Raw genomic sequence first — 13564 nt, forward strand, 5'->3', positions numbered from 1 at the left:
AGAGATTTTCTTCGTCGTTCAACGCGCTAGTAATTCCCAATATTTTTGCACCAGATAAATGCAAAATGTATCGCACACTTGCGATATTCGCCTTTCTAAATGACCAAGCAAAGAACTTCATACGTTTTATTAGTCGTAATTCGCGTATTCTTTCAAGGTGTTCTTAACTTTTTTGATATTAAATTATTTAAATATTAATTATTTAAATATTCTTTTTTTGTACCAGTGATAGTAACAATTATAAAAAAAAATTGTTCTTTTACATATGTTTCTTTCATGATGAACCTGTTATGGATAACAATGATCCTTTTGATTACAGCGACAGCGGCGTGGCCGCGGCAGGAACAGCCCTGTCCAATAGCAGGAGACTTTTGCATGAACGGTGGTACCTGCCTATTTTTCGAGACTGTCGGTGAACCAGCATGCAAGTAAGTAAAATATTATTCTCGCGAGTCACGTTTTTATATTCTATGAATAGTTCTACTATTCATATTATTCCATCACGTAATAAAATATATAAAATATAAATAAAGTTTTTAAATTATTGTAATCTATTAAAACTAGAAAAACACATACATACACACAGTGCATTAATCAATATTTTTAAAAATCTATGTATGTGGGTAAAATTAATATCTTTAAAATAAAACGAATTGAAAGGAAAAATTAATCAATCGTAATAGCCTATGTATATATATATATATATATTGGAAAGAATAAAAATCGGATTAAATCTATTTTTTTAGAAAAAAAATGAAAAATAAAACTGAGAAAAGTGCATATTATAATCTTTTATACTAACAAATATAAATGGTATAAATAGCGTGATAAATCCTTTTATATATAGCATTAAAATTGAGTAATAAATTAAGTCCTGTAAAAACTTATATACAAAATCCATCAATTTGAATGAAATATGTTACATATTTTAAATACATCGCGTTTCATTAATTTACCATAGATTTATCTCACTAAATTTAATTTATTTTGCATGATTGCACCAGTTGAATGCTTACAACATCAAATAGCTGATACAGTTACGACTAATAATAATATTTATGTATGTCAGTACTTTATTTGTATTACAAAAATTTATTTGTAACACAAAAATCTCGTAATAATTAATCTAAATTATATATATTTATACCTTTATATTTTTTAACTTTTAAGTGATCGGAAATTGTCCTTTCTTTTCTTAAAAAATGGGAAATTCGACTTCGAGTCATCATTCAAAAAAACTAGAATCTCATAATTATCGTCGATTTTAGAAAATTCTGATGCCAGTTTGTCATATGTATAATTGTTCGATATTAGGAACGAAATAGAAATATATATTTAGAATATCTCAGAATAAATTAATCAGTTATGATGGATTGATCGATACAAAACTTATTTAAATTCAATGTAAATAAAATTGTCATTAATAAATTATAAATAAAAAAATATTGAAATTAACTGAGAAAGTATTTAAAGTTATAGTTTGATTTTAGAAAATAATGTGGATGTGGAACATTTCAAGATATATAACTATAGATATATAACTATAGATATATAATCAAGACAGATATATAACTTTCAATATAAATAATTTGTCTCCGAATGCATTGGCTTGTGATTCAGAATTCACTTTAGAATCAATTTCAAACATGGCCCAAATGTTAAAAAGCTCTTCTAAAAAGGGTAACGGATAATGAGATATAGTCTTTAATTAATTTAACAAATATTACTTGAATAGAATTTTATTCTTATATTTAATTAGGAAGATATTTAACATCTTTTATAAAAAAAGAATTATAATTAATAAATATGTCAATTGATGACATTTTTTTATAAAAAAAAGATTGATTCGAATTCGAATAGGATTATTCTGTTATTAAAATATCTTGCGATTTTAATGCTATTTTCAAGTTACTTTGTAAAGAAAGAGAAAAAGAGTGCAAATGACGAGAAAACGTTTCGCTCACGCCAACGTCTTTACTAGAGAGCAGACGAGAAATCGAGCTTGCGTTTCTTGTTACTCTCCTTTGTGCAGCCGCCGATGGCTAGCGGCAACCGCGAGGTTGAACAGGGTTTTACGAAATGTTTGCTGTCGATTGCTCGAGAGGTCGAGGTTCTTGATAGTCGACGAGAAACGCGAAGTCTAGGCCGAGACTCCTCTATCTTTTCTCGATACCCCCGGAGAGCGATCTCCTCGTTTCTCCTGGAACACATCTTCTCTCTATTTCCTCTTATGCACTTCTTATCCCTTTTTCTCTTCCGACTTTTACGCGATACCTCTCTCAAGAATAAATACTTCTTATAGATTCCTCTCGCCTCATTTTTACCGCAAATCCCTTTCGGCTATTGTTTTTGTCTACTTTTTTTCTTCATTCATCTCGTCAATGGAACTTTCTTCGTTCACATTTTCCTAAATTCTCTCGTAGCTCATCAATTCTTCGTTGTTTCTATTTATCTTTCTTTTAATCCGCGCCTTTATTACTTCTCCCTCTATAGGTGGTCTTTTATTTTTATCTAGGTCACTCTATACGTACCTTTCTTTGATTCTCGCTTTCATTCGTTGTAAAGCCAATAACTGATATTTTTCCTTCTTTTGTTAGCGCCAAGAGAAGATGGTTAATATCTTCCGGACGTATATTTCTCGCGAATATACCGATATTTTCTGTAAATGTAATTTCGCAGCGAAGCGTTCGAGCACTCGAACTCGAAGGTAACGCAATTTACGCTTTAAGATCGAACTACCGACCTTTGCAATCGCCGGCCTCGATATTACGACCCAATGTGCGCAAAACGTTCCGGTCCGGGCCTCGGACAAATTTTCCGAAATTATCCGAACCTTACTTTCATCATCGCTTTTTTTCACGAGCGGTGCTTTCGAAAATTAAATTTCTTGACGATTTTCCACCCCTTCCCTTTTCCCACGTCTGCCACGTGTATTAAATTGATCGGCACTACCGCGTGGCTGAGTATCCATTTAATTAAAAAAGTTTTCTCGCGAAATGTTTCCTGGCCGGACTTTTCAGCCGGCCGCAATACTCGCGCTCGTTTACGCAACGCATACACGAATGTCGATTTGTCAGAAATTTCAATTGTCATCGATGACGCATTCGGCAGCCTCGTTGAGGTTTTTATAACATTAATAATAGAGCCGACTCATGTCTATAATATGTGGTCATGTCTAAAATAAATGAGATACGCTCTATTTTTTATATATAATTTTAATATAACATTGACAGCAAGCTCTGCATATTCATTGCTTTTTCAGCTGCAAAAAATTACACAAAATATAAAGTAATCTATATCGATGTAATAGAATATAATTTGTATCAATTATGCAATCGCGCGTGCGCACCGGAAATTATTATTATATATATTATTTGTGTGAAGAACAGAACATAATAAATGATAAAAATAAAATAATAAATTGCTTGACATTCCACTGCATTAATTTTCAATATTAAATGACTAGTATTATTGCAATGATAATTATCTTTGAGATAAAAATCCGTGAGAATAAAATTCGTTTTGAGAGAATGAAAACTTCGCTATTTATTCACTTTTGAGGAATTTAGTTTACGCAAGAAGAGCACTTAAATTTTACTTTTAATTAGATAAGTCCTTCCGAATTCTTAAACTCTCTTTTTTTGTCTTTTGAATATCTCTCTTGGACCTTTTTCGTTTTATCAATAGAATTCTGAAGGGATTAAATCCCATATTCTAGATAAGAAATAATCGAAGGATAACTGCAATCTTACCAGGAGACGCGACTAAATGTCAAAATTCATGACATCCAGTTTATCTTGACTGCATTTTATCACGCGACGCCGTCAATCCTCTTGGTCACTTCCGGCAAGCCGCAGAGAGAGGAAAAGAGACAGAAAGAGAGGCAGGAAGAGACACAAGCAAATGTAAACTTTTTCGCGCCGACCGGCGACGCTCGTAAATCTCGTCCCCGAAGGCAACTTCCATCCCTCTTGTTCCCGCGCGACGCGACACACCACCTGTGCAGAGAATCCCAGTTTCTCATTTGTTTCTGTTAGTGGCAACCCTCTCGACTTGTTAACTTTACGTTCTTACCACTTACGGCCAAATTGTTGTATAAAATATGTGCTGTGACGACAAGGCGCAACTCCTTCTGCATATCACGATTCTGTGCCCGATGAACAGAACTTCGTTTCTCATAATGCATTTTCTTCTTTTTTAGTTTTCGTGTGTAATTAAAAATATCGCATTAAAATGATCGCAACAATTGCATCATACGTATCGTTAGAATTAACGTTAATATCCGAGAGATTTAGTTGCTCACTTTCTAAGTGATGTAGAGGGTTGTTTCAGAAATACAGCGCGCTCCTAGTCTAGATCATAATTAATAGGACTGAAAACATAATGGTTGCGCCTTTATGTTGAGGTAGTAATGTAAAACTACGGAGAGAAAGTGGAAGTTACTTAAAATATTAAAATATTAATTTTATAATTCCTTTTAAGATACTGTAAGAAATATATATATAAATATACATATAAGTATAAATATTTATAAAAAATAATAAATACATATACGAAGAGAGGGCCTTCAAAATTATTATGTACAACGTACAAATTGTTAAAAGATCCAACATTTTTGTAATATTATTATTATTATATTTAAGTGTCCTATATAATAATTTTGTTCAACAAAATTATTTTATCTGTAGCCAAATTTTTAAACTTGCCAACAAAGTTGGTCTGTTCTTTCTGTATATAAAAGAGATAAATCTCAATTTTAATATAAAATTTAAATAGACTATATTTTAAAAACATTTTTTTCATCATTTATCATAAATTATCTAGCTTTAAATTTGAATTTCCAATAATGCTATTCTCAAAAAAAAAAAAAAAATAGAAGAACATGTAAAATAAATAATAAAAGTAAATGAACGATTCTAATTTCTATGTGAATACTATTAAATATCTCCAGTGAAATTTTGAAAACTATTATCGCGCTCGAAAAGTAGAAAGAGAAAAAAAGAAAAAAAAATATTGCAAATGCAATGTTTTGTAATCCGCATATTCAGCGACTCGACACACGTACTCTATGCATTGTATACGCGCTATTTGAAACACTGCTACATGTAGGTGCTGTTGTTCGAGTTGCATCAGATCACCCGTCACGTCTGTAGTTGTCAGGGCAGATTTAAAACGGATCGCCGACGGTAATTCGGTCAAACGTACCGAGATTGGATGTGCTGGCGCGACAATAAAACCAGTAGTGGATTTTACAAATGCATTCACAAGAATCGGTTTAAACAAAAAATTCATTTGATAGCTTAATCATTACATCATAATCAAGGAATATATTCACAAAGAAAGAAAATCATTTTGAGTAATCGCAACAAAGAAACAAAGAACGCTTATTTTTGTATATAATCTCCTATAAAATAATATGATAATTTTATTTTTTTCGAATAGCTCGGAATTTCTCAAATAATTTTTCGGATATCGGGCATTTTTCAAACATTTTCCGAATAAAAGAATGATAATAGAATGATATTAAGATACTAGAAAGATATTAAGAAACAGACTACATTTATTATAAGTATACATAAAAGCAATTATTTATCGAAGCCAGTCTCTAAATTTGAAATTGAAGAATTCAAAATTAAGAAAATATCAAAAATTGATACATGAAAAATTAGTATAAAAAAATGATACTTTTAGCAATTTCTTGGTATTTTGCATTAAGCGTTAATTGATCAAATCAATTTGATTTAACGATCATCTTCAATTATTTGTGGTAGTGATAACGAAAGGCAATGAAACATTTATAAAAAAAATGCTCAAATGCTCAACTTTGATAAAAAGATGCTCGTCAAGATGCAGTTAATTTATAAAGAGCTTTCCTTTTGTGTCTTTTGGAAAAACTTTCTATCTCACATATGAGGCATCGTAAAAACTACAGGCGTATAAAAGATCGAGCAATAAAACCGGTATAAGAGCTGCAGAGTGGTACGTTACAACTGCAAACAAGAGGCCCTCTCAGAATCGACAATGGAAACAGCAAAAGTGCGTCTTGCTTTTTAAAACGTTCATTATTTTAACGGAATGCGCAAAGCTTTTATGCGAAAATATCCGACAGTCTGGTTTGCTGCCACACTTCGTGATGAAATTTCGAGCTTTCCTCTTCGTGTGACTCCATGAGCGACGCATAAAAAAATGCGCAGACACGACGACATTGAATATGTTATGTATATGAATATGTATTAAGGCGACAGTAAATAATTCATGTATCTATTTATCCTTTCATTCACTTGTTTGTTCTTCGCAATAAAGATATAAGACAAGTCGATCGAGAAACAAGGGAATTTAACTCTTGAAACTTTTTTCTACTCTCCCTTCAAAATCATAATTTTTTTTTATTTATGAAATAAATACGAAGTAAAAATTTTTTGCGCACGCAATATATGTACAATATGTAATGAAAAAAGTAAATCTCATCAGACGATACAATACGGTGCGAGTAATTTATAATATGTATTTTCAAGAAATAAATATGAATAGCGAGACAACGAAATCTAAATAACGATATGGACTTACAAAAGCAGTATAGTTATTTTTGAGGAGGATTCGACAGTCCGCGTAGGAAATGCCGCGGGGAAATTCTCACGAATCCTAGGATTTATGATATTATTTCTACGGCGGTGATAGCGACGATCTAGCGATAATATACGGCGGATGTGAAATATCTCCCATGAAGTACAATGTAGTGCGGGACGACGATGGTTCGTAATGTATGTCCCGTCGTTACTCGCGCTTCCCATTTTCACGGTGAGAAAACTCTCGGGGAAGATTAAGCTTGCGACCGCGCCGATCGAATAAACGTGCATGAGGGAAGATTGAGCGTGCAATCCTACCGGTTACATCCCTGTGTACCGTCGCAACTTTTGTTGAGGAAGCTACGTGCGGGACGGCTGAAATTTTCTAATGCCATTCCGAAACTTCCCGCGGCACATAATGCCTCGGCATGATACATTTTCCACGTGCAGCGCGACGCTCATTCGTAGTAAAGGAAGATCTCGCGAATTCGCGCTTACGTTCGCGCTACATCTGTTTCATCAGAAACTAAAATAGGGCGCGCGTGGCATAAATTTCCAAAGGGATGTAAATTGTATGCGCCGGTATCTCATGTAATATAAAACAGAAGACACTATGATCATTTAACGATCTGACCGGTCGAGAGCAACACGAGTTCGTCGGAGACAATATTTTATTTACAGTGTTGTAAAATTGCCCGGCTTAAAACGGCTTCTTTTAAACTTGTACGTGATGCGACGCATCTCCCGGTGTATAAAATTTATACATTGGAAATTGAAATCAAGATTAGATGGTTAAAATGGTTGTGCTAGTTCACATTTCTGGTTCAAATCGTTTTTAATTCGAAGCACAAGCTTTCTGTCGCGTAGTAAAAGACGGGAGGAAACGTGATATGAAAATGAAGAGCAACATTGTGTAAGTCGGTAACACGTCGGCAAGCGTCGCAATTGGATATGTGCAATCCTAGAAACGTCCTGAACAGTCCGCATGACACATCGTTCAACTAAAGAATATTAAGCATGTTAACAGCAACACGTTTCAACGAAACGAACCCGACGTATCGTTATCGATGAGAACTCGCCATTTACGGAGCTGGTAAACTTTCCTGTGGACGCGTCGGGAATTCATGAAACTCACAGCTCAATTTTCTAACAGTATTTGTGACGGCATCGTTACCAATGTACATGAATGCAAAGCCGACTGAATTCAACGTGTCGCTCGCAGACGGTTCAACGTTGGAACGATAAGATTCTGCATTCCGAGAGTAGAGACTACCTGTCTTCCTCTTTCTCTTGCTCTCTCCTCTCCTCTCTCTCCTCTCTCTCTCTCTCTCTCTCTCTCTCTCTCTCTCTCTCTCTCTCTCTCTCTCTCTCTCTCTCTCTCTCTCTCTCTCTCTCTCTCTCTCTCTCTCTCTCTCTCTCTCTCTCTCTCTCTCTCTCTCTCTCTCTCTCTCTCTCTCTCTCTCTCTCTCTCTCTCTCTCTCTCTCTCTCTCTCTCTCTCTTGTTCTGCAAATATAGTGCGCGTTTTCCGGTCGCTATTCTCCATGTACCACTTCACCTCGATATAGCGCACAGGAAAACCGCGAATCGTCGGTTTACTCGACCTAGGCAGCGTTTAACGTCTGAGCCGCGTGCCCCCATTTCTAACCTCGTTGTAATCGAATCGTCGCGCGAGCGAATGGTTCAAAGTGCTTACCTCGTCTTTGCCCGCCGCCATCTGCAGCCCTTATTTACAACGCACCGCGTCGCGTGATTCAGCCCTGAAATATTGTACGGTGACACAAAGAGCGTTCGCGCGGAAAGACGCTGCGTCATGTAAAACGCGTTTGTTTCTGCTTAGTAAAGAAATTTCGCAGCGGTATTACGTCGCGATATTACAAGTGTTATACTCGAATATTTATAATATATACGATCGCTGCGTCACGTTTTAGAATAATCAATAATTTGTTATAATGAAAAGTTTAATTACGGCGACGTAATTACGATGTATACGAAGACCGCACGCTATCATGTATCGCGCGGGGTAATGTAATGTCACATGGTCACAAGTGAATTCCCAACTTGAATGTATTCATATTGTCCCCTTAGCGGCTAACAAATATTACACGCCTGCATGTAGATGCATAAACGCCCGGATGGCGTGCGGTTACCCTCGTAGAAACGGACGGTAATGGTCGAAAGTACTCACGAAATGGTTCCACGACGAAGGAGTTCGCTGTGTCTATGACGTAACCGCGTAACTGCGCCCAGTTTCACGCCGGAAATACAATCGAGCATGATTCTCGCACGCGGATACGCAGATACGCGGCAGTATCATGCCACGAAAATCGTAATTAAGCACACAGTCGGCTGTCGTCGAATTTTCTCACGCTTACGCTGCTTAGGAGATTCTTCATCGCGCAGTTTCTCAACGTTACGCTTTTACGAGAGATATAAGTAATCTCAAAATTAATTTATAATATAACGCGATTATCTATAATGGAGTTTTGATTATGAGGTTTAACGGATGGAAATGAATAAATTATTACCTGTTTAAAGTAAAGATAGTTAATAAATGAAATGATATGACAGAAGATGATTACTAATATAACAATGTATAGAATCATTGTTTAAAGATTTGAGGGAGATTAATAATTTTAAAATTATGAATCAGTAAGGCTCTCAAGAACATTCTACAAATTGATGAATTAAAAACAAAAATAGATCATAAAGCAATATATTTTTGTTAATTTGAGAGAGAATTCAGAAACTTCAGAATTTTAACTTGAACTTTAATTGCATTAAAGTATTTATTGGAATGATTTTGACATTTTGAAATTTGTTAGTAAAATCTAGAATCATTTTTAAATTATTTTGATAAAATTTTGAGAAAATAATTTTTAAATAAAAATATATATATATTTTTTTTTTATTTTATATTATAATCATTTAGATTTTTTTGATTAATAAATTTTTAACGCGGCGAAATGAATTGCAGGATCTATGATAATGCACAGTGGAAATTGTGAAACTGATGCACTAGGATAATGGGTGGGCAGTAACTAACATCGATCTCGTACTTATCAGATCGTTCATATCGGAAGTGTAAATATTACCCTTGTGACATGTTACAACCCCGAGGCGTGGTTTAAATACGTAATCCCTCATCTGGCAATCGAGCTAAACGCGATCGGGCATACATAAATTCACCGTATAAAAATATCCGTGCGAGTAACTGACTTATCATCAAATCCAAAAGAAAAATCTACGAATTATATATACAAGCGTGGCAGTTAAATGATGTATCACGAGGATTATGCGTATCATTACATATTTTTAAGCACGACTCTAGTTCTATCGATAAGGTTCATTTGAAAAAAGTAAGTATACATATATTCTTTATCGTTTCATAGATCACATATATCATTACTGGAATTTAATTCTTTCAAACCTTACATAAGAAATATTTCTTCACGACACGCAAATATGCGACGTATGTTAAAAAGAAGAATATTATTATATTATATATACGAATACAATTAAGAATATAACAATATAAAAATTTTATCTTTCAAGTATGTTAATAATTTACAATTAAAAAGGCAAAAGATCCACTCTAAAATATTTGTAAAAAATTCGTAAGTATCACCGCAATGAGATAATTATAATAATAATAATAATATAATAATATAGTAATATATAATAATAATAATAATAATAATAATTAATAACTGACTGTTTGTATTTTATAAAATCTTAAACTTGAAAGGATTAATTAATCTTAATGAAAACACTAAATGACAGTAGATCGTAGACGCAAAGATTCGACATATCTGTCACACGAGTATTCGTTAGAGTGTCTACTCTTTAGCTGAGTATCGAAAACCACATTAAAACATCACTGGCAACAAAATGCCAAATCTCACGTTGCCTCCCATGCAATGAGCATGTCCATTCGCGTGAGCGAGTGACGTAAAAGACGGCAAAGAGGACTTCATTCGTTTATCAATTCTCAAAAATGGTTCCGATATACGAAGTACCGTCGCTGCTTTGTATTGTAGATATCGTAATTGTGTATATGTGTGAAAAAAAGAGAGAAAGAGGGAAGATGTTACATGCGAATCTCTGATCGTCGTGAAACCTTAACCGTCGCGCCGGTCGTCTGCAGAGAAAAGCCGGGTTCGATCTAATAATTCATGGCGAAGCTCGGGCAACCCGTCGGTGTTTCTTTTTCCGATTTCTCTGCAACGGCAGCAGCCTCCCGTTCGATACGCGATATTGTGCTCCAGGAAACAACGCCGGTGGATTCGGCGATGGCTTATGAATGGCTAATTAATCCACGAAAGTCGACTCACGCGCGTCCCAGCTCCGGGATACACTCCGTTAACATCGCTAAGCTGGTCTAAAACCTGGTCTAAATGCTGGTGCACTTCGCGGCGCGTTGTTTTATTCAGGGGCAACGGCACTTTACCGAAATAATGATTTATTTAGACGTGCGCCGCGCGTGCGAGAAATGGCCCAGGTGAGAGTGCACCGAACCGGTGCGCCGTGGCGGCTCGTTGAACATTGTTAGTCGCTTTTACGAGGCCACTCCGCCGTTAATTCCTGACGCATCGATCCTCCTAGACCCCATCATTCACCCTCCTCACTTGCTGTGGTTCACAAAGACGCGCGAAGCCGTCCCTTAAATCTTGAAAGAAACGGGCGGAAGGTGGATTTATTTTACGACCGACTGCGAAACGTCAGATTGGATTTGCCTATGAATGAAGAAACAACGTTTTTAATACTTGTAACGACTTGTAACTCGTGACAAATTTATTCATCCTGTAATATTAATGATCCAATTTTAACACTTTCTATTTCTCCCTGACTGCTTACACGCGCATCTCAGCGATGATCCTCCGTGCGAGGAGAATCGCGCGAACAGGCGCGAATATGCAAGGAAACTTTTGGCACGTGTCAGATACATCCCTCCTCGTGATGGGATACCCTCAACGACGGAGCCAGGGCGCGCGGGGAGAGGGGGGGGGGGATGTGGAGTCGGTATAAAAGCGACGTAGCAGCCGTCGCAGATGCGCAGCCAATACGATAACGCGTTTTGACACGTAAAACTCCGGCAAATCGGCCTTCGTATTTCGTAGATGCCGGGGCGAAGAGAAATGGGGCCCGGACAACGAAGATATACGACGAGGTGGCAGGTCGTAGGACGCGAAGGGTGAGCAGGACGCGTACGTCTCGAGAAGGCAAACGGGGAGGAGTTTACGGCGTCTCTCCGAATGTGTCTCCTCGCCAAGACAAAATAAAGCTTTTCGCCTCTCTCATTCTCGGCTCACTTCTTCTTTTATCTTCTCTTCCGAGCGAAATCTCGTAACCCCTCGTCCTTCCTCCCCTTCCCTTTGAAATACTCCTGCCAGACGGTAGACTCGAGACAGTACCGTGTCAAGACTACTTCGTAGGTTTGCTCGTCGAACATATAGGCAAATAAAATATCCCGTCTGCTTCAGTGACATTCGACTCGTCATCGTCTTCGACTTACTTTAAATATTAAACCCTCTCGAAATTCGCGATGTTCAATTCAAATTCATGATCATATTGTTCATCGAGAAAACGCCCGTGAGTCATTCCTCTCTGATTTTCGTCAAACTTTGTAGTTTTCCAAAGCAAACGGAAATAATTTCAATGTGTTCGTTTTGTTCCTGTCGCGATATTCAAGTTTACGAGGGATGAAGGCCACCCTTTGCGGAGTTGTACCACTTGAACGCTGTATCGGAAACTTTCGTAGATAAAAATGAAATTCCACCGACAAAAGTTTTATATCCTCAAACGCGCAATAAAAAGTTTTCAAACGTTATAAAATGTATTACCAATGATTTTCGATAAGCATAAGCATTCGAAAAATCTGTTGGGAGTTAAATTTATTTGAAACAAATTCTTCGAAAAGTAATTAAATTTAATTATCATAAATATAATTAACATCAAGTTAAAGAACGCTGGATCTTGTTTAAATGAAATATAGAAACAATGATAATTATAGTAAAATCATTACATTTCTCTAAATGATTTATTGACGGTTTCGACAGTTCGATTCAATTTTTTATATAAAAATAAACGTGGTATCAGATATGTCCAATCTTAAAGCGGAGAATAGCTACAAATTTATCGCCAGAATTCCCTTGAATCCGATTTTACGTTTTGTGGAATGTTCTTTTTCTGGATCGCGTAAAATTTGTAAATGTCATTGGAGACTTTGAGATTCGTTCGCTTGCTTAAACACAAATAAAACTACCAATTTTTAATAATAAATTTAGTAGATGAATTTGCTTTTCATGACACGGATATATTTATCAGTATCTATGTTCAATATCATCCAATATATGTCTAATTTTGAGAATATATAAATATACTGAAATATATTCAGTTGAATAGAATTTTATTTTAAGAATCAAATTTGAATCAATGATACACTTACAGATAGTGCCACAGTATATTTAGAAATAGTAAAATTAATATTTTATTATATTTTAATATATACATGAAACAAATTTGAAAACTAATTAATCAGTGAAATTAAAACCTTATTTTAAAAATTGTAATATGAAATTTTGATAGGAGCATATATAATAACTATGAACTTAATATCAATTTAAAATATTTGTTTTAATTGTATTACTCAACATATTAAACAATCTTATATTTTCAATTTTTTATAAGAATCATTAATTTTATAAAAAAAATTTAGCTTTAAAATCTTTAAAATTCATGTTGACAAAAATAAAGAGGTCATTGATTTGTTTCATCAAATTTGACATTCTATAATGCTCAAAAAATTTTGTCAATATATATATGTATGTATATAGATATTTAAAAAACAATTTTTAAACAAATTTAAAAAAATATAAAACGAAAGTTTTCAATAATTCTTGTATTAATCAAGATTAAATTGCATAGATTTTTTGCTCATCAATATGAGAGAATGGTTCATCAAGACATTAATGCAAGGCACTTACTTCACGTGAGCACG

The 13564-nt window shown here is 35.1% G+C and overlaps 1 protein-coding gene across 4 annotated transcripts in view; it reads left to right on the forward strand.

Moving 5' to 3' along the window:
- vn (membrane-bound neuregulin protein vein) overlaps nt 1–13564 on the forward strand; it is a 323286-nt gene that overhangs the window by 254283 nt on the left and 55439 nt on the right. For all 4 annotated transcript variants that reach the window (XR_016140095.1, XR_016140096.1, XR_016140100.1 and 1 more), the window contains exon 4: nt 320–428. Coding sequence is in view for 1 of the 4 variants with exons in the window: in XM_089080604.1 (XP_088936730.1) it covers nt 320–428 (109 nt within the window). In the remaining 3 variants the exon portion in view is untranslated. The remainder of the gene's footprint in view (nt 1–319; nt 429–13564) is intronic.

This window comes from Pogonomyrmex barbatus, unplaced genomic scaffold, assembly GCF_055798465.1.
Source record: "Pogonomyrmex barbatus isolate J1 unplaced genomic scaffold, ASM5579846v1 scaffold1, whole genome shotgun sequence".
NCBI classification, from domain to species: domain Eukaryota; kingdom Metazoa; phylum Arthropoda; class Insecta; order Hymenoptera; family Formicidae; genus Pogonomyrmex; species Pogonomyrmex barbatus.